General features: G+C 51.0%; 1 protein-coding gene across 1 annotated transcript; it reads right to left on the minus strand.

The window, feature by feature from the left end:
• Window positions 1–7,875: 7,875 nt before the first annotated feature.
• LOC138489222 (tubulin alpha-1A chain-like) lies at window positions 7,876–15,854 on the minus strand. The gene is made up of 4 exons (XM_069616900.1): window positions 15,795–15,854; window positions 13,694–13,916; window positions 12,894–13,042; window positions 7,876–8,942 (listed from the first exon to the last, which is right to left on the minus strand). Exons 1-4 carry the CDS (start codon window positions 15,795–15,797, stop codon window positions 7,962–7,964), a joined length of 1,356 nt encoding a protein of 451 aa, XP_069473001.1. The 5' UTR covers window positions 15,798–15,854; the 3' UTR covers window positions 7,876–7,961.
• Window positions 15,855–20,838: the final 4,984 nt, after the last annotated feature.

Here is a 20,838-nt window from a genome sequence, read left to right on the forward strand (position 1 = left end):
ACCAAGCCCTGCCAGGGCAACGCCTGTGCGCAAAACGTCACAGACGCGCTTACGCTGCAAGGGCCTTTGGTCCAATGAAATCGCGTACGCGTGCTGACGCGCTTACGCGCTAAGGGCCTTTCCTCGATTTTCACGCTGACGTGCAGGATTTTCACGTGCCAAATCACTCCGTATCAAGCTGGCCACGCGAAAACACACGGAAGACCACGCTCCTGCCCAAAAGGCCGAATCACTGCCCCCCAGTGCCCCGAGCAGCCTCCCACGTGCCATCTGCTGCTGCCTGCCTGCCTGCTGCCACCGTGCCCTGCCATTTGGTGCCTGCACATCAGCCATCTGCAGGGGTCCAGTTGCTGTGTCCACCCCTGCTGGTACAGAGGAATCCCGACTCGAATAACATCGCTCCACAGCCCAGCCCCAGGACCCAGTTGCCCACCCACTCCTGCCCCTGGGGTGCCATGTCTGACACATCCACATCTGACCCCAGTGGCAACCCCCGGCCAGAGGGGCAGAGGGGCACCAGCTTCACTGCCACCAAAGTTGGTGTCCTGGTGGAGCAAGTCCTGGGGCAGTATGATGCCCTCTTCGGATCGTCCCGCGCCAACAGGGTAGGACGGGAGAGGATCTGGGCCGACTGTGTGGTTGCCATCAACGCGGAGGGGGTGGCAACCCGCACCATCCAGAAGGTCAAGAAGCACTGGGAGGACTTGAGGTCCAGGACCCTCATGAAGGCCCGGCGCCTCGTGGAGGGGGGCCGGGGCCGCATGAGTACCATCCAGTTGAGGGTCCTGGAACGCGCACACCCAGCGCTCCACGCCCAGGTCCTTGAGAGGGAGACCCATCTGGAGTTGAGCGGTAAGTGGCCAAGCATTGCTGTGTGAGACAGGGCATGTTGCAGTGTGCTGGTTGTCTGATACTTGCCTGCATGTGTGACATAGGCCATGTACGCATGTATGTGTGCAGGGACATCATGGGAATGCATGTGCGACCTGTAATGTGTGAACCGCACGGTTGTTGCATGTGTTTGAATGCGACATGGGGAGCCCTGTGCAGATTGCACACATGAGAGCATGGCAGTCTCTGTTCCTGGACATGGGTGGGGGCGAGGGATGGGTGCTGATGCCAGATACATATGTGGTATCCATGTGTGTGTGCCTGACCTGCGTGTCTGTGACTTGTGAGTGCCATGGATGCATGACACATGTCTGTGACAATGTACAGATTCACTGATGCAGCCTAGTCATCCTTGTATGCACTGTGATTGGGGTGTACGGGGCCAGATGGATGTGACTGAGGTGAAGTGTGTGCATGTGATAGGCATGACCCATGATGCATGTTAGTCCCATTACATTGTATGATTCGAGAGTCCATTGGACATGCATTGAAATGTCCATGGCACGCACCATGACTGTCACTGTGTGTGTTTTGCCTGGACTGACACATGTGTTGTGGTGTGACATGATGGAAGTGTACTTTGACAGTGGCACTCATCTGCTATTGCTTCCTGTCTAGGGGACCATTGTACAATACCCTGATGCTTGTGTTCTATGTCTCCCTCTACGCAGCGGCTAGTGAAGGAGAGGGCGGAGACGGCGCTGTGGAGCAAGGCGGCGGGGATGCCCCCACGGCTGCAACGGAAGGGGTGGGTGAGCCCCCACAGGGGCCTGCTACGGCGGTAGACGGCGAGGAGCCATCCAGGTTGGTGGTTTCCACAGAGGAGGAGGAGGCCGCCACTGAGGCGCACATGGGGCCTGGTGGGGGCATCCCTGCTGGTGCAAGTGGTGCAGTCCAGGGGCAGGGGCAGGAGGCAGCACAGGTCACCGTGGAGGGGCCTGTGCATGTCGCTGTCCCTGAACCTGTGGGTGCACCACCTTGCACCAGCAGGGATGCCCCGTCCCAGGCCCGTCCGCAGGTAGAGGGGATGTCCATGTCATCTGACTCCCCTCCACTTGCGGACGAGGGGACCCCTGGCCGTGTGGAGAAGGTCCTGATTGGGGTCGCGATGCGCACGGCTGTGATTCGTGATGCCGTGCGTGCTTCCCAGGAGGAGCACGCACGTCATCACGAAGAGCACCGTGCCGATGTGGCCCAATTGGGATCGGCCATGTTCGGGGGTTTCCTGCATGTGTCGGCCAATCTGGCGGCCCTCTCCTCCTCTGTGGAGACTATACGCCAGTCGTTCTCCTTGCCGTCTTCCGGCCCAGATGCCACCAGGGCCCCCTGTGGACCTGCCCTGACCAATGCAGCCAGCTCGGTGGGGATCCCATCCCTGCCACAGTCGGGAGTCAGAGGTCCAGCAGGGGTGGACAACACAGCAACTGGACCCCAGCAGATGGAGGATGTGACGGCATCAGCGGGCAGGGCACGTGCACGACGGCGTCGGTGGTTTCCATCATCCTGGATGCCGTCGTGCTGGCAGAGGCAGTGGCGTCGGAGGCAGCAGCAGGCTCGACGTGGGAGGCATCATGGCTCGGGGCCATCAAGATCAGAGGGGCAGGCATCGGCCGGAGGGCAGGAGAACCCTGGGATGGTAGTGTCTTCCGTGTGGGAGCAGTTGGTCCAGCGGATAGGTGCGGAGCGGCAGCGGGCGGAAGAGGAGCGGCTCACCATGGTCAGGGCGGAGTTCTCCGTGCGTCGGGCGTTGAGGCGGGCTGAGTGCCTCGAGGAAGCTCGCAGGGAGTTTGAGGTGAACATGGGGTTATCCCTGCGAGACCTCGGGGCCAGGACAGAGTCCCGCCTCCAGGACATCGACATGGAGTTCGATGATGCCCTGGCCGGCAACATCACAGAGTGAGCCGCAGGACTTGCCCGCTGCCATTGTATATAGTTATATAGTTAGTGGTAGGTTTCCTTTAAATTATTTTTTTTTATTTGGTTGCGATTGGACAATGCGCCACTTTTTTGTATATAGTTCAGTTTTTAGTTAGTTGACATAGTTAGGTTTCATTTGGTTGGGCTCATGGACCCGGGATTGTCTTGTAAATAGTTCTTCTATGGATTTTTTTATTTTTTTTATTTTTTTCATGGACATTCATCTTCTTTTTGTTGTTTTGCTTTGTGGTTTTTCTAATTTCATTTCCATTCTTGATTTTTTCAATACATTTTTATTTTCATCCTTCAATGTGTCGTATCATCTCATTGCTTTCATGCATGTCATGTTGGGTGTTTTAACATTCACTTGCAGCCATTGTGTGTGACAGACATGTGTTCATTTGCATTATTTACATTGGGTGTGTAACATGTAATTGCCTTTGATATGTGGGTGGATGTGATAGTTGGTTGGGCCTTTTGGCAGGGGAGGATGGCCATTACGGACATGATTGGGGATTGTTGGGACCCAGGTGCAGGGGGGCATGGATGGGACATGGGCGAGGGCCTGGTGGAGGGTGCCCCACAATGCTGGGGGGTGGGGGTGGTGGGGGACATGAGTTGGACATGGGTGGGGGCCTGGTGGCAGGTGCCCCACAGTGCTGGGGGGAGGGGTGGTGGGGGACATGAGTTGGACATGGGTGGGGGCCTGCTGGCAGGTGCCCCACAGTGCTGGGGGGTGGGGGTGGTGGGGGACATGAGTTGGACATGGGTGGGGGCCTGCTGGCAGGTGCCCCACAGTGCTGGGGGGTGGGGGTGGTGGGGGACATGAGTTGGTGTTCATTAGTTCAAGGAGACATGTGCCTTTGCTGGGGGGCATGCCCATGTTGGGTGGGCTGCCTGCGGGACATGACCAGGGATGCAGGGTAGTCCCCTGTGGTGTGGGCTGCCTGCAGGGGCCGTGGAGGGTGTACAGGGAACACCTGGGAGGACCCACACTGTCAAATCACATGTAGGACTCCCCGGCACACCTGAAATACACGTACCCTGCTGAAATCGCGTGTAAAACTTCCAGCGCACCCCTGAAATACACGCGCCCAGGCTATTCGCGTGTGGAACTTCCCGCGCACCCCTGAAATACACGTACCCTGCTGAAATCGCGTGTAAAACTTCCCGCGCACCCCTGAAATACACGCGCCCAGGCTATTCGCGTGTGGAACTTCCCGCGCACCCCTGAAATACACGTACCCTGCTGAAATCGCGTGTAAAACTTCCCGCGCACCCCTGAAATACACGCGCCCATGCTATTCGCGTGTGGAACTTCACGCGCACCCCTGAAATACACGTACCCTGCTGAAATCGCGTGTAAAACTTCCCGCGCACCCCTGAAATACACGCGCCCAGGCTATTCGCGTGTGGAACTTCCCGCGCACCCCTGAAATACACGCGCCCAGGCTATTCGCGTGTGGAACTTCCCGCGCACCCCTGAAATACACGTACCCTGCTGAAATCGCGTGTAAAACTTCCCGCGCACCCCTGAAATACACGCGCCCAGACTATTCGCGTGTGGAACTTCCCGTGCACCCCTGAAATACACGTACCCTGCTGAAATCGCGTGTAAAACTTCCCGCGCACCCCTGAAATACACGCGCCCAGGCTATTCGCGTGTGGAACTTCCCGCGCACCCCTGAAATACACGTACCCTGCTGAAATCGCGTGTAAAACTTCCCGCGCACCCCTGAAATACACGTACCCTGCTGAAATCGCGTGAGAAACTTCACGCGAACCCCTGAAATACACGTAGCCCGCTCCCCCAGGCCCGATCGCGTGAGGAACTTCACGCAAACCCCTGAAATACACGTAGCCCGCTCCCCCAGGCCCGATCGCGTGAGAAACTTCACGCAAACCCCTGAAATACACGTAGCCCACTCCCCCAGGCCCGATCGCGTGAGAAACTTCACGCAAACCCCTGAAATACACGTAGCCCGCTCCCCCAGGCCCGATCGCGTGAAAAAGTTCACGCGAACCCCTGAAATACACGTAGCCCGCTCCCCCAGGCCCGATCGTGTGAAAAAGTTCACGCGAACCCCTGAAATACACGTAGCCCGCTCCCCCAGGCCCGATCGCGTGAAAAAGTTCACGCGAACCCCTGAAATACACGTAGCACGCTCCCCCAGGCCCGATCGCGTGAGAAACTTCACGTGAACCCCTGAAATACACGTAGCCCGCTTGCCGTGCTGGTACAGGGTTAGCGCAGCCCTTTGCGCTGGATTGGGGATTTTGATGGCTTTTCCCTGCGCGGAAGGCGTTCTTGGGGGCGTAACTGGCGCTGCTGCAAGGTCGCTGCGCCACTGTGCGCCACGGCTGGTTTTGGTGGCTGGAATCCATGAATACGCTGTGCGCGGAAATGGGTTTTGGCGCACGCGGCTGGCGCAGGGATTTGCACGCGCACACTGTGCGCCAGCCGCGTGCGCCACTTGTGCGCTGAATTCTATGAATTACCCCCTCAATGTCATCAGGATAGCGGGATTGCAGCAGCATGCAGTGAGTGGCAGCAAGCCAGGCTGGATCAGGAGGCAAAAGGTACCAAAGCTTTCCCCTTGTTAATGGGAGATTAGTGGGTTTTCAGATTTGAGGCCTTGCTGGGAATGGGATCAGCACGGCTTGGGTTTTGCAGTGGGCCCTGGAGTAGGATCAGCAATGCTTGGCCCTGTAGTTGGAGTCTGGATCTGGAAGATGACGGGAACAGGAACGCAGCGCAGGAAAACAGGAAGAATGTGTGTCTAGAGTCTTGTCAGGCACCCTTATTTATACTGCATAATGACATCAAAGCATAGGCTGGGCAGGATTAACTAAGCACGCCTCTAAACTACTTGGATTGGACAGGGGTCCTAGTCCCCGCCTCGCTCTGAACTGGTTGGATTTCCAAGGGAATGATGTCAGCTTTATGATGTGAGTTTTGCAATGTCCAAAACCTCCCACGATTACTTAACTTAAAATCCGGTTTTGTCACAAACGTACATTTATACAATTGATATCTCTTGGCAAATTATATACAGAGGTTACATATTTTGTGCAGAACATATCAGTCCAATCCTTCAGTCTGTGAGATCTTGTTTCGTCCTTCGGACACATTTTGGTAATTTTGAGCATGAAAGTTTCGGCCTAGTTTCCATAACCTTATACATATGTGTGTGCTGTCATAAGGAATGTATGTACAAAAACATTCATTTGCGACATTGATGCTTTTCTTTTAATCCTCAATACTTTGCCCTTTCTGTCCCCAAGGTGTCAGTGAATTCTACCATGTCTTCAAAGATAGCACACAAAATCAATTTTAAACTGGGAAATTTTCACAATTTTTCAAAGTCTCGCTGCAGAGATAAAAAGTCTTTAAATATTATTTAAGAATAGTATCTGGAAGCAAATGGCAGTCCTTTGTTTGTCACTATGCCATTTTATTTTATTTCTTCAGTAGGCACCAACTGGCATTTCCTTCAGAGCATGGAGGGGGTTTCTCGCTTGATTGAATCTTTATTGCCCCTTCACACTTCAGGCTGTCTTCCCTGTGAGCTTCATTGTCAGGGTCCCAGCAGAGACAAAAATCTGTTCAACCCCGTAATTATCAGGGGGTTGTTAGTATCTGCTGAGAGAGAGCCCTCCTTTTGGTGCCACCCCTCCAAGTAGAAAACCTGTTTTTCAACTTGCAACTCCAGCCACCATAGTTTTAAAACCTTTATTTTCTGATCTTAGATCCAGAATTAAAACAAGCCTGTTGCATAAAATAACCCATGTTATATAGTCTCACCAGCACCCGTGTACTGTTCCAAAACACAGGGAATTTGTTTTTCTTTAGTTTGCAAAGGCCCATTTTTTACGCATGGTGCAGCTGGCCTTCCTTCTTAAATTCAACTTTTCATCTCCAGCAGATTCACACACTGTCTTGCAGCTATAGTTATTCTCTTGAATGCTGGAGTTGGTCTGAAGCACAGATACATTGAAACAGACATGGCTCAGCTAGTTAGAGTCCCTCTCTGAACAGCTAAGTTTTGGATACTTTTGCAAAGAAAATGAACGCGTTTCCTGTGTAAGTAAAAGTAAGGTTCCTGGTTGATTTTTTTCAAAGTTGGTTTGACAGGACTTGTCAATTCAGAATCATGCCTGGTTTTGCTGAGGCACAGTGAGACACACAGGGCTTGTTAATCACAGTGGCTTTAAGGAACAGAGGGAATTAGCATCAAAGCAGCATTTTATAAAGGTGAAAAAGGGTTTCTTTTCAATGGAGATTTTGGCTTTTGCAGCAAAGCAATGCTGCTTTTCCCACTTTCTTCCTTTTGTTTATGTCGGAACGCACTGGCAATCTCCTTCAATGTGGCCCCTTGTTCCATCCTGCCCGATGTGTGTTTGGCAGGACGGTGCAGCCCTTTTTTGTTGTTGTTGCAAAACGCAGTTTCAGGCCATGGCGCTCACAGGAGCCAGCGTGGCCATTTGGCTGTTCCTGCGCAACTGCAGCTTGGTGATGTGGGAAATACTGTTGAGTGGGTCAATACATCCCACAACGGCAGTTTGGAAATCAAGAAATGCAAGGAGAAAAGAAGAGAAACATTCCCCAGCTGTACAGCCAGACTCTGGAGCAATGTTTTTGCAACTAACTGTCGGGACGGTTCCCTCCCTCGTAGACTATAGAATGGATTTGAAGGCCTCACCTTTGGAGAATAACTTTGCCCTTTTGGCTGATCTCATCTCCCCCAGACCACCTCTATGCCCTGCATGCATACGATCAACCATCACAAAGATGGATTTCCCCATTGACCCCTGGCAATAGCATTGAAGAATCGGAGATTGACATGAGGTCTGAATTTGGGACCTTTCCCTGGGGTGAACAAAGCACCGTTCTGCTAGGAAACAGACTTCTCTTCTCAGTCTACTGATCAACAAGGCCTCTCGAGATCAAGAGAGTGAGCGGCCCAACATTCAAATTTAAGAGACCAGAGAAAATACTTTTAGTAGACTTGAGCACACAAACTACATATTTCATTTCGAACAAAAACTCAACACTGAACATATAAATAACTTATTAAATCTTTTATTGAAAATAGAGCTTTGATGTTTATTAAACATTTTATCAGTGCAAGAAGAACATATCATAAACAGTTTTAGTACTCTTCTCCTTCCTCCTCCCCCTCTCCTTCCACGCTGTCTGTTCCCACTTCCTCATAATCCTTCTCCAGCGCTGCCATGTCCTCCCGGGCCTCAGAGAACTCTCCTTCCTCCATCCCCTCACCCACGTACCAATGGACAAAGGCACGCTTGGCATACATCAAGTCAAACTTGTGGTCTAGCCGTGCCCATGCCTCCGCAATAGCGGTGGTGTTACTCAACATGCAGACTGCACGCTGCACTTTGGCCAGATCACCACCAGGGACTACGGTGGGAGGCTGGTAGTTGATGCCAACTTTGAAACCAGTTGGGCACCAGTCCACAAACTGGATGGTACGCTTTGTCTTAATTGTTGCAATAGCAGCATTGACATCCTTGGGCACTACATCACCACGGTACAAGAGGCAGCAAGCCATGTATTTACCGTGGCGCGGGTCACATTTCACCATCTGGTTGGCTGGCTCAAAGCAGGCATTGGTGATCTCCGAGACGGAGAGCTGCTCATGGTAGGCCTTCTCCGCAGAGATTACCGGGGCATAGGTGGCCAGAGGGAAGTGGATACGAGGGTAGGGCACCAAGTTGGTCTGGAATTCTGTGAGATCTACATTCAGGGCACCATCAAACCGCAGGGAGGCTGTGATGGATGACACAATCTGGCCTATCAAACGGTTGAGGTTGGTATAGGTTGGGCGCTCAATGTCCAGGTTCCTGCGGCAGATGTCATAGATGGCTTCATTGTCCACCATGAAGGCGCAGTCAGAGTGCTCTAGCGTGGTGTGGGTGGTCAGGATGGAGTTGTAGGGCTCAACCACAGCAGTGGAGATCTGAGGCGCTGGGTAGATGGAAAACTCGAGCTTGGACTTCTTCCCATAGTCAACAGAGAGGCGCTCCATCAGCAGGGAAGTGAAACCAGAGCCAGTTCCTCCACCAAAGCTGTGAAAGATGAGGAAACCCTGGAGGCCAGTGCACTGGTCAGCCTGTGGAAGTGAGTGAGAGTTGGCAGTTAATATCAGGGCAAGAACACGAAGGTGCAGCACAGTAGGTTTAGACAAGAGTTATTATCCAAGCCAATGCCAGGAAACCATAAAAAGGAAGCAAGTGAAGAGAACATTTTACTCGGATACCTCAAAGCATTGTGTTGAACGTCCTGCTTCTTGCCACAATCATCCCCGTACCTATGTACTAAGACCCCCTCAGAACATTGTGTCCAACACCTAGCGGCATTCTGTAACCATCGGTGTAGAAATGTACTAGGAAATACCAGAGCTTGGTGTCCAACCACCTGCTGCATGCCTCACCCATCACTGTACTGATGTAATAAGATCCTCCTGGATCTTCCGTGTCCCCTCACTAATCTACTAGGACCCCTTAGAACATTGTGTCCAACACCTGGCGGCATTCAGTAACCACCGGTGTAGTGATGTACTAGGAAACACCAGAGCGTGGTGTCCAACCACCTGCTGCATGCCTCAGCCATCACTGTACTGATGTACTAGGATCCTTGTGGATCTTCCCTGTCTCCTCACTAATCTACTAGGACCCCTTAGAACATTGTGTCCAACACCTGGCGGCATTCAGTAACCATCGGTGTAGTAATTTACTAGGAAACACCAGAGCGTGGTGTCCAACCACCTGCTGCATGCCTCAGCCATCACTGTACTGATGTACTAGGATCCTCCTGGATCTTCCCTGTCTCCTCACTAATCTACTAGGACCCCTTAGAACATTGTGTCCAACACCTGGCGGCATTCAGTAACCACCGGTGTAGTGATGTACTAGGAAACACCAGAGCGTGGTGTCCAACCACCTGCTGCATGCCTCACCCATCACTGTACTGATGTACTAGGATCCTCGTGGATCTTCCCTGTCTCCTCACTAATCTACTAGGTCCCCGTAGAACATTGTGTCCAACACCTGGCGGCATTCAGTAACCATCGGTGTAGTGATGTACTAGGAAACACCAGAGCGTGGTGTCCAACCACCTGCTGCATGCCTCACCCATCACTGTACTGATGTACTAGGATCCTCGTGGATCTTCCCTGTCTCCTCACTAATCTACTAGGACCCCTTAGAACATTGTGTCCAACACCTGGCGGCATTCAGTAACCATCGGTGTAGTAATGTACTAGGAAACACCAGAGCGTGGTGTCCAACCACCTGCTGCATGCCTCACCCATCACTGTACTGATGTACTAGGATCCTCCTGGATCTTCCCTGTCTCCTCACTAATCTACTAGGTCCCCGTAGAACATTGTTTCAAAACCCCCATCTAACACCCATCACTGTAATTGGAACCCCCACAGATCATTGTTTTCAGCCATCATTACTGCACAAATTACCTAAAACCCCAACGGATTATGATTTACAATCTGTGGTGCGTTTGAGGATCCATGTGTGTGAAACTAGATCATGCCCAATCCCTGCTGTGGGTAAGGAACCTTCCCTGTTGTAAGGTAGCAGGACCCCTAAACAAATGTATGCAACCCAAAAACCATATTGAAATGTACTAGAACACTCTGGGTCTTCCATGTGCAAACCCCCCCCCATCACTTCATTAAAGTACAAGGACTCCCTGGATCATCGTGTCAGACCCATGTTATGGTGTAGGAAGCATTGGTGTACTAAGGTACTGCAGCTACTTGGATCATCGCACACAACCTCCACCCCTACCCTAATGCCACAGAACACCCTGGACTAAAGACACAATACAGAGGCCTAGTGGATTCCTCGATTCTGTTAAATACTCATCCTTGTCAGTAACACATATAAGAAAGAATCCTTTGAATTCTAAAGGTTCTCCAAAAGTCACTGTCTCCCTGTGAGGATAAAGTTACAGGACTCATTTGATTCTGTTTTTTAACATATTACTAGTTGGGAAATCTATCACAGCTGGCGTCTTTTCTCCAAATAAGTGCCTAAAGTAGACCGGGTTAGAGTCTCTTGCTGTCCCCTTTTCCTTAGATGGGCGGCCCACCATCGTCTCCCAGGGAATGGTGTAACTCAGGAGGGACAGTAGAGTATTTCGCTTAGGGCGAGACAGAACCCCCTGGATAAGTGTGCCCAACGCCCATCCATAAACTAATGCCCTAGAGCCCAAAGGATCATCAGGCTCAACAACCATTTCTACCCCCTGAATCCCTACCCACATGCTCAACCCCATCCCTACACTAATGCCCCAGAAACCCCTGGATCATCGCATCCAACCCCACCCTACACTAATGCCCCAGAATCTCCTGAATCATCGTGCCCAACACCCACCCCTACATCAATGCCCTAGAACGCCCTGGATCATCGCACCCAACCCCATCCCTACACTAATGCCCCGAAATCTCCTGGATCATCATGCCCAACACCCATCCCTACACCAATGCCCTAGAACTCCCTGGATCATCGCGGCAAACCCCCATCCCTACACTAATGCCCTAGAACCCATTGGATCATCGGGCTCAACCCCCTTCCCTACTCCTTGAATCTCTACCCAGAGATCCCCCTGGATCATCATGCTCAACACCCATGCCTACACTAATGCCCCAGAAACCCCTGGATATTCAGGCCCAAGCCCCATGCCTACACTAATGCCCCAGAAACCCCTGGATATTCAGGCCCAAGCCCCAGCCCTACACTAATGCCCCAGAACCACCTGGATCATGGCACCCACACCTTATCCCTACACATATGCCCCAGGACCCCCAGTTCATCATGCCCAACCTCTGCTTTGGTGAGTTTGTTTAACGTCTCGCAGCAGCGAGAAGTGCCCAATGAACTGACATCAGCATCTGCTCCGATGCCTCAGAAGGATGTCTTGCAACTAACCACAATGTGTATTCTTGCTTCTAGTGTAACTATTAGTATTTGTTATATTACACATGCAGGTCTCCTCGTGTTTCTGGTTGATTACTCAGCATTAACAATTCATGTCTCCTCTCGGCCACTTATTTTGAAGAAGATATTGATTAATTCCTCGTATGTTAACCCTTCCTGTTCTCAAATGTTTTGTCATTCCTGTCTGAAGACTTTTGGTTTTTGGCCCCTCGTATACAGGAATATAAACGGGCACTCTGTTTGGGCGCTTATGGAACAGAGGTCCCAAAATATATGCATAGATGGAGCTGCAGAGATGGCCATGTGTGTGCACCCTTAACTGAAGAGGACAGACAGACAGCCACAGACTGAGCAATCTCCTAACCCTAAATGGCAAAGTTTGACAACGAGGAGGATATGACTGTCTGAAGAGTGCACAAAATGGCTCTTCAGTCGATTTAACATTGCACAAAATGGTTGCCTGCCCGCATGATTATTGCACATTAAGTGTTGACTGCCGGCCTGAATGCTAAAGAAAAGGTCCAGCTGGCTGCTATTAGACGGATTGTAGGCAACACTTTCCCAAATTGGCTGTCGACACCAGCCCACGCTGCCAACAGATGGCAGCCCAGCCTGATTGCAGAGAGAATTCACGTTGACTCAGCATAGCCACCAACACTTACTGTAATTGGCCCGTGACAAATGTAGACATCAGCCCAAATTGCCTGTAGATACCAGGGCACAATGTATGTAACCGTGATATTCCTGTGGGACATGAACCCGCCAACGCTGTTCCTGCTCCCACCCACTCTCCCTTTGTGTGCGTCTTGCTGTTAGATGTTTTGTACTGTCTTTGCCCCAATCATGCTCCTCCTGCCTCCCCCAGCCTTCTTTTATGGGTGCTTGATGCTCTCACAGCCAAATCATTCTCTCTTTGGTGAGGGCGATGGCACCCGTTCCACTTTCCCAGGGGTGCCACCAGTCTTTTTTAGCAGGCGTGTGGATGGACAATGTTTTTGCCCAGTTGACGCCATGGATTCTCCTTGGATCACCAGAAGAGAAAGGCAGATCCTATCTACCCAAAAGGCAGCAAGGCTGGTGTATAAAACAACCAGAAGAGTGCCTACCAGCTTCCGGATCCGATCCAGCACCAGGTCGATGATCTCCTTGCCAATGGTGTAGTGTCCGCGGGCGTAGTTGTTGGCAGCATCTTCCTTGCCCGTGATGAGCTGTTCTGGGTGGAAGAGTTGACGGTAGGTACCTGTGCGGACCTCGTCTGCGAAAAAACATTTGAAAACAGAAAGGGTTCATTGTACAGCCTTCTCAGAATGATTCTTATCCTTGAGGTACAGAATCTCCCTCAGCTTGTGACATGACACCTAGACTCGAATGAGCGAAAGGATAGCAAGTACCTCAGTCCCTCCGTAAGCAAATGCAAAATCCTACTTCATCCTGCCTGTGTTGAATCGGTCAGGGCTACGGAATCTGGGCTGGACAGTTTACGGAACAAGGGGCGAACAGGGCGCATACTCTGGCCAACTGATGGACAAGGGCATGTGGGGAAGAGGTGAGTACACCTCACTTTAAGACCTTCTCTTCTTCACAGCCATGAAAGAAGGACTATAAAAGCCTAAAGAAGACTGTGTAGCCCCGGAGCCTGTGTTTGTATCATAAACACAGTGAAGGTCAGGGGGACACTCGATGGGTCTTCAAGGCCTTCTATCTACAAGGACAATGGATCATTGAGGACCAGGAGAAGACTGCATTGTCCACGTTGATGTAAAAAAACAGACTTTTGGTGGCTTCCTGAGATGCGCCAATGAAACCAGATGATTCTGCTTACCAATAAGTCTGGGTTTTAGATCTGGACAGTTAATAGACTGTATGCTCTAGTACCTGCTAAGAATCACAAAATTCTTGTACTCACCAATCACACTGGGCTCCAGATCCACAAAGACAGCCCTGGGTACGTGCTTCCCAGCCCCAGTCTCACTGAAGAAGGTGTTGAAGGAGTCGTCACCGCCCCCGATGGTCTTGTCACTTGGCATCTGCCCGTCCGGCTGGATGCCATGTTCCAGACAATACAGCTCCCAGCAGGCATTACCAATCTGGACTCCGGCCTGGCCAACGTGGATTGAAATACACTCACGCTGTGGAGGAGAAAGGAAGGGTTTGTTGGAGAACAGGCTGCAGGAAAAGGAAGAACATATGTCTACAGAGAGGACTTAGGGTAACATATCAGGGAGCTATGAGCCATTCGCCTACACCCAAATCTCTGGTGGAGTGGATCGGGCCGGTGGCAATGGAGAATACTGGTGATAGTGGAGGTGATGGAGTCTGTTGGAGATGCAGAAAACTCTAGGAGATGCTTCCTGTTGGAAGAGGCTGGTTGTCTGTGAATGAAATGGGGTCTGGTAGAGGAAATGGGGTCCAGAGAGGAGAATGATGGTCTGTGGAATAGATGAGGTCTAGTGGAGATGTGGTCTAATTGGCAAGGGTATCCGTGGGTGGATGGAGTCCCGCCCACCCACTTTTTTCAGAGGGTACCTTGATATGCTAATTTCTGCTGACACCACAGTCAATTGGTATCCTAAAGAGTCCCCCACTTTTTTTTAGGACTTGACCCCTGACTACTACGACCTGAGTAGAAAGACATATGAACTCGTTGAGCGAACTTTGTAGGGAGCCCGGAGAGTCCTTGGGCGAGATTCTTATGCTTGGGGGTAACCAGAAAATGCCTGGGGCAGGCAAGTACATTTAGTCAGCAATGGCGTACAGGCCATCGAGGTGCATGCAGAGTTTAAGAGCTACATCAAGACAGGCAGACACAGCCAGGCAGCAGGGGACACAGGCAGACATTGAAATATGGAGCACTGGTACATTTACAGACTGCTGGGCAAGTACAGCCAGGCAGCAGGGGAGACAGGCAGACACTGAAATATGGAGTCACAGTGGGAGATTTACAGACTGCCAGGCAAGTACAGCCAGGCAGCAAGGGAGACACGCAGACACATAGAGGTGCAGGTAGACGGGAAGTTCTACAGAATTAGAGGCAAGTACAGCCAGACAGCAGGGGAGACAGGCAGACACATAGAGGTGCAGGTAGACTGGAAGTTCTACAGAATTAGAGGCAAGTACAGCCAGACAGCAGGGGAGACAGGCAGACACATAGAGGTGCAGCAGGGGAGACAGGCAGACACATGGAGGTGCAGCAGGGGAGACAGGCAGACACATAGAGGTGCAGGTAGACTGGACGTTCTACAGAATTAGAGGTAAGTACAGCCAGGCAGCAGGGGAAGACATACAGGCAGAGTGGAAGAGTTACATAAAGACAGACTATGGGCATAGGCAGACTTTGAAGTCCATAGAATGACAGGTATGTACAGCCGCCAGAGAGCAATGGAGACTGGGGGGCACAGGTAGACTGGAAGATCTACAGACAGGCATGTACATACAGACAACAGTGGGGCACTTAGAAGCACGTAGATGTATGTACCGGCAGAATGGGAGAGCTACATCGAGACAGGCATATTTAGCCAGGCATCAAGGGAGACAGGCAGACATAGGGAGGCGCAGGTAGACTGGAAGTTCTACAGAATCACGGGCAAATGCAAGCAGACAGGCGGGCATAGGGAGATGACTGCGGTAAGAGGAGAACAGAAGTACTGTTACAATGACAGGCAGCGGTGGGAAAGATCTACAGGTGGCGGAAAGCAGAGACAGGCAGTTACAGGTACACACAGAAAGTTACATTAGACCGGCATGTGCAGGCAGGCATGAATGCACAAGCTCCATGCAAACAGCAGGTACCACCCGATGCAGCCTGGTCTGTGCAATCCGTAGAGGCATGTACACAAGGCTGGAGCCGGAGGTACTGGCAGGTACAGGTAATTGCTCACAAGTAAAGACAAGGGCAGGCGCAACCGATGCAGCGCAGGAAGTGGGCGCTACTAGAATGCAGGGAAGCGACGAGTACTGCCGGGTACAGGCATAGGTAAGCAGGCTTGTGCAGAACGCGCAATACTCACCATATTTGAGGTCCTAAACTCTTCGATCCGACAGCTATGACTCGGAGGACGAAGGTTGGCTCCCTGCCTGGCTGCTCCCGACCCCCTTCTTATACCTGCAGCCCTCGTGTTGTTAGTTACCAGAGGCAGGGAGACGGCGTGCCGCCTGGCTCCAGGCAACAGGTGCGCCCCGGCAGCGCGGCCCAGGAGACTGCAAACACAGCAGTGTGAGGGCGGGATACCCCAAACAGACAGACCGGTGTCAAGATCGGTCACCTGGAGACTGACGGGGGGGGGGGGGTACCGCAAAGAGACCCACAGAGCCTGCAAACATACTCCTCCAGGGTCATGGAAACCCCCAAACACAGCAATGTCAGGGCAGGATACCCCAAACAACAGACGCATAGCTCTCAACTTATCCGCTTTTGGCGGGTGTCACCCGCCAACTGCATCCAGACACCCGCCAGCTCATCTGTTTCACCCGCCTTCGAGCCACAGACACTGGTACATACCTCACGCAGGCTCAGTGGGCTGTGGGTACAGAAGAAAGCACTGATAAGTTTCCACTTTCTATGCAGTTTATTTAGCCTCATGTGAGACAGTATGTTTTAGTTTATAAATATAATACGAGATTTATTTGTGACAAAATCACCCACCTTGAAATCAGATGTCCCACTTGCCAAGCACCCTATACGCCCATTCACTTCAATGGCCTCTCACCCCGCCCCCCCAAAAAATCGGGTGATTTCACCTGCCTTGGCGTCAGAAAAGGTTGAGAACTATGCAGACGGGTGTCAGGATCGGAGACATGGAGATCCCAAACAGACAGACGGGGGAGGGAGGGACTACCGCAAAGAGACCCACAGAACTTGCAAACATACTCCTCCAGGGTCATGGAAACCCCAAACAGAGCACAGCGTGAAGGCAGGGTACCCCAAACAGACCAGTGTCAGGATCGGAGACCTGGAGACTCCAAACAGACAGGGTGGGGGGTGGGGTGGCACAGAGACCCAAAGACCCTGCAAACATACTCTTCCAGGGTCGTGGAAACCCCAAAAACAATACTGTGTGAGGACAGGGTGCCTCAAACAGACCAGTATCAGGATTGGAGACCCAGAGACTCCAAACAGACAACTGTGATGGCACTGTACCCCAAAGAGACCACTCCGAAGGCCCCAGAGAGAGCACTGTGGGGTCCATAGGCCTAGAAACCGGAAACAGTAGTGTGAGGTCAAGATCAATAGACAACTGTGATGGGAGGGTATCCCCAACAGATCCATAGATCCCCAAAGGGACCATTCTGGGAGCCAGGGGCATCGAAACCCCAGAGAGAGAACTGTGGGGTCCATAGGCCTAGAAACCGGAAACAGTAGTGTTGCCACGGACCTCGAGACCCCAAATAGAGTAGTTTAGTTTAGTTTAGTTTAGTTTATTCATTTGTATTGCGCACCAGACCCGAGGGTATGAGGGCGCATGAGCAGCAAGGTGATTCAAAGCTTGGTTACAGGATGCTTATACTTTACATTACATAATTATACATTACATTACATAATTACAGTGTGACGATGAAGGAACATGTGTACAGTTTGGCAGGAGAGAATGCAGTAGATGTATTTAAAGAATTACAAATATATACAAGTTTAGTATTACAAATTTACAGATTCTCTTAAAGCATGCAACGCGGAGAGCAGCCGTGTGGTGTTAGAGGTGTTAGTGGTTCGTGATCTTTAACCAATGGATGTAGTTGCGTCTAAAAAGTGAGTAAGGTTGGGGAGTTCTGAGCGATGGTGGTAGGGAGTTCCAGTGTTGGGGTGCTTTCACCTGGAAGCTGTTGCCACCCATTTTAGTGCGTTTAAACCTGGGGACGGTGAGCAGATTAGCATTGGAGGTTCTGGTGGGTCTGATGGGGCTGTGTTTGCATATTCTGTCTGCCAGATAGCGTGGGGCAGCATTATTCAGGCATTTGTGGGTGAGCGATGCTACTTTAAGCAAGATTTTGTCTGTTGTGCTGAGCCAGTTATGGGATTTCCTGATATTGGAAATGTGTTCCCTCCTGGGAATATTGAGTGCTGCCCTAAGGGCGTTGTTTTGTAGCGTCTGAATTTTGTTGGTGATTTGTTTGGTGGCTCCTATGTAGAGGGCGTTACAATAGTCCAGTTTGGATAATACCAATGCTCTGGCAAGTGTAGTGCAGCTGTGGGTGGAGAGGAAGGGTTTGGCTGCTCTTATGAGCTTACATGTGTAGGCCGTAGAGGATGCCATCGAGCTAACCTGTTTGTGGAAGGTTAGGGAGGAGTCGAGGTATATTCCTAGGGTTTTTACTTCTTTTGAAACCTTGATTAGGTTCCCATCTATGATGAAGTTGGCATAATTGTGGTCGAGTTTGGTTAGGTTGGACGTAGAACCAAGGATGATGAGTTCAGTTTTGTCATCATTCAGGCATAGACTGTGCGAAGCCATCCATGCCTGGATGATGAGATACACCCTGTTCACCAAGGCCAAATCCTGGTTGTAATCTCCCGTCAACGGGATGAGGATCTGTGTATCATCGGCGTAGTTAGTGTAGGTGATACCCAGGCCGTCTAGATCATCAAACAGGGGCTTTGTGAACACGTTGTACAGAGTGGGGGAGACGCACGAGCCCTGTGGGACTCCACATGTAATGGGGATGGGTTCGGCGGCGGCAGAGGAGGAGAAGACTCGCATGGATCTGTTGTTGAGGAATGACTCAATCCAACTGATGGCTTCTTGTGAAAAGTGGGCAGCTGAGTCTAAATGATTACATAGGATTTTATGGTCAACTAGGTCAAACGCCGCAGAGAGGTCTAGCAGGAGTAGTAATGCAGTTTTCCCGTTATCTCTAAGGTCGTCTATTTGGGCTTTCAGATCTATCAGGGCTGTTTCAGTTCCATGTTGGGGTCTGAAGCCGGATTGTCTTATTCCTAGAAGGTGGTTTGTTTCAAGATACTTTTGAATTTGTAGGTATGCTGTCTTGTCTAGTATCTTGAGCAGGAATGGGACGGTGGTAATCGGTCTGTAGTTGGTTGGGATGGACGGGTCAAGGGAGGGTTTTTTGAGGAGAGGGAGGACCCAGGACTCTTTAAGGTTACTGGGGACTGTTCCTGAGGAAAAGGAGGCATTGATGAGTCTGGTGATGAATGGCGAGAGGTCTCGTGCCGCGTCTTTAATGATTTGTGGGGGGCAGAGGTCACCTTTGCAGTTGGAGGGTTTAAGGCCAAGAATTATTTTTTCTACTTCGAGGGAAGAGACTTTGGAAAAGCTGAAGCGAGCAGAGTTAGGTGTGTGGTGTGAGGGTGGAGGGCTCGAGTGGGCGTTGATGGGGTTGGTAAGATTGGTAAGGGAGTCTTTCTTATTTTTAATTTTTGTTTGAAGGCCAGTGACTTTGTTGTTTAGTGCATTTTGGACACTGGTGCACCATTGTTTGTTTTTAACGCAAGTATCTGGGATTGTTACCGGGGTTTCCAATTCTTTCAGGATAGTAAATAATTCTCTGGAGCTGGAGTTGGATTGGGAGATTCTCAGGTTATAGGATTCTTGTTTGGCCGCTATGATTTCTTTTTTATAGTTGGCCGTTATTTTGTTAAGCAATAGTTTGTTGTGGTCAGTCGGAGATTGTCTCCAGACTTGTTCCAGTTTACTCTTTTCCAATCTAAGGGTTTTAAGATGGCTGGAGAACCATTGGTTGAGGTGCTTTTTTGGTTTGGATTTCCTAAGTTTCAATGGTGCAATGGCGTCTAAGGCTATGCGCATGGTGTTGTTATAGCCTTCTACGAGGTCATAGGGATTAGAGTCTTGGAGTTGGCTTAGTGTAGGAAGAATGAGTGGGATCAGTTTTTCTACTGTGATATTTTTTTTGCTTCTCGTGTGGATGGCTGGGGCTAGTGCCATGTTGGTTGTAGGGCTTGAGGCCTCAAGTGAGAAGGAGAGGAGGTGGTGGTCGGTCCAGGATTGGGGAGTGTTGTTAGTGATCGATACGGCACAGTTATAGTCTGCTATCCAATCAAGGGTTCTCCCTTTGTTATGGGTGGGGCTGGTTACTTTTTGTGTGAAGCCTAGTTCAGACAGGGTGTTGCTGATGAGAGTGGCTTGATTGTCTTTGGGGTCTTTGTAGCCTAAATTGAAGTCTCCTAAGAGAAGGCATTGTGAGGAGTTTTTTAGGTTGTCGGTAAGGATGGCATTGAGGTCTTCCTCGAAAGATCCCGGGGGTCCGGGAGGTCTGTATAGTAAGTGAATGGATATTGTTTGGGAGTTAGCGATGGGTAGTTTGGCTGTAAGTGATTCACATGATGGGTGGTGTGTGGCGGAGTTGAGTCTGATGTTAAGGTGGGTCTTGGCAATGATGGCCAAACCACCGCCTTTAGCTTCAGTTCTGTCCGCTCGGATGATGGTGTAGTCAGTGGGGATGGCTAGCGAAAGGGCTGGGCCTGTGGCTGCATGAAGCCAGGACTCTGTTATGGCTAGGAAGTCTAGATCTTCAGCTAAAATGAGATCAGCGATGTCCGTGGCATGGGCAATCATGGAGCGTGCGTTGATGAGGGCACCTTTTATAGGTAGGGTTTTGACTTTGGCAGGGGTGGGGGTGGTAGCTGTGATGAGCGCTCTATTGTTGGTTGTAGTGGAGTTGACGGGTTTAGGTTCGGGTTTTTTTAGCGTAAGGTTAGCGCAGGAGCTGATGGAGGTTCGGTGTGTGAGTATGGATTGTGAGGAGTCCCTGGCTCTAGGCTCGTGTATTTTTGGAAGTCTGGATCGTAATCTGGTCAGCCTGTCCGAAAGGCATGGGGGAGCGAGTAGGCTAAGCATGATTGTGGTGCTGGGCTCTGTGAGGGTGGGTGATGCGGTGCCTAGGCTGGTCAAGTTAAGGGGTGAGCTGGGCAGGCATGCGGAATTGGTGATGTGGAGAATGGTTCTCAGTAGTATAGAGTAAAGGCCCGGGAGGAACATTGTGTGAGGGGGGTAAGGTGCAGTGTGTGTCCTGTTTAGGGTTGAAATCTAGCAGTGGACAGTGCGGCCTGCTTGGAGTAGCCGAATACTACCTAATCCATGT

Source organism: Ambystoma mexicanum, chromosome 9, assembly GCF_040938575.1.
Source record: "Ambystoma mexicanum isolate Mex_15411 chromosome 9, UKY_AmexF1_1, whole genome shotgun sequence".
In the NCBI taxonomy this organism is placed as follows: domain Eukaryota; kingdom Metazoa; phylum Chordata; class Amphibia; order Caudata; family Ambystomatidae; genus Ambystoma; species Ambystoma mexicanum.

What these genes read in the sequence shown, in the direction of transcription:
- LOC138489222 (XM_069616900.1), bottom strand. An exon ending in TCTGGAGCCCAGTGTGATTG is followed by an intron (nt 13,043 to 13,693) that starts GTGAGTACAAGA and finishes GTTTTTTCGCAG; the next exon opens with ACGAGGTCCGCACAGGTACC. An exon ending in TGGATCGGATCCGGAAGCTG is followed by an intron (nt 8,943 to 12,893) that starts GTAGGCACTCTT and finishes TCACTTCCACAG; the next exon opens with GCTGACCAGTGCACTGGCCT.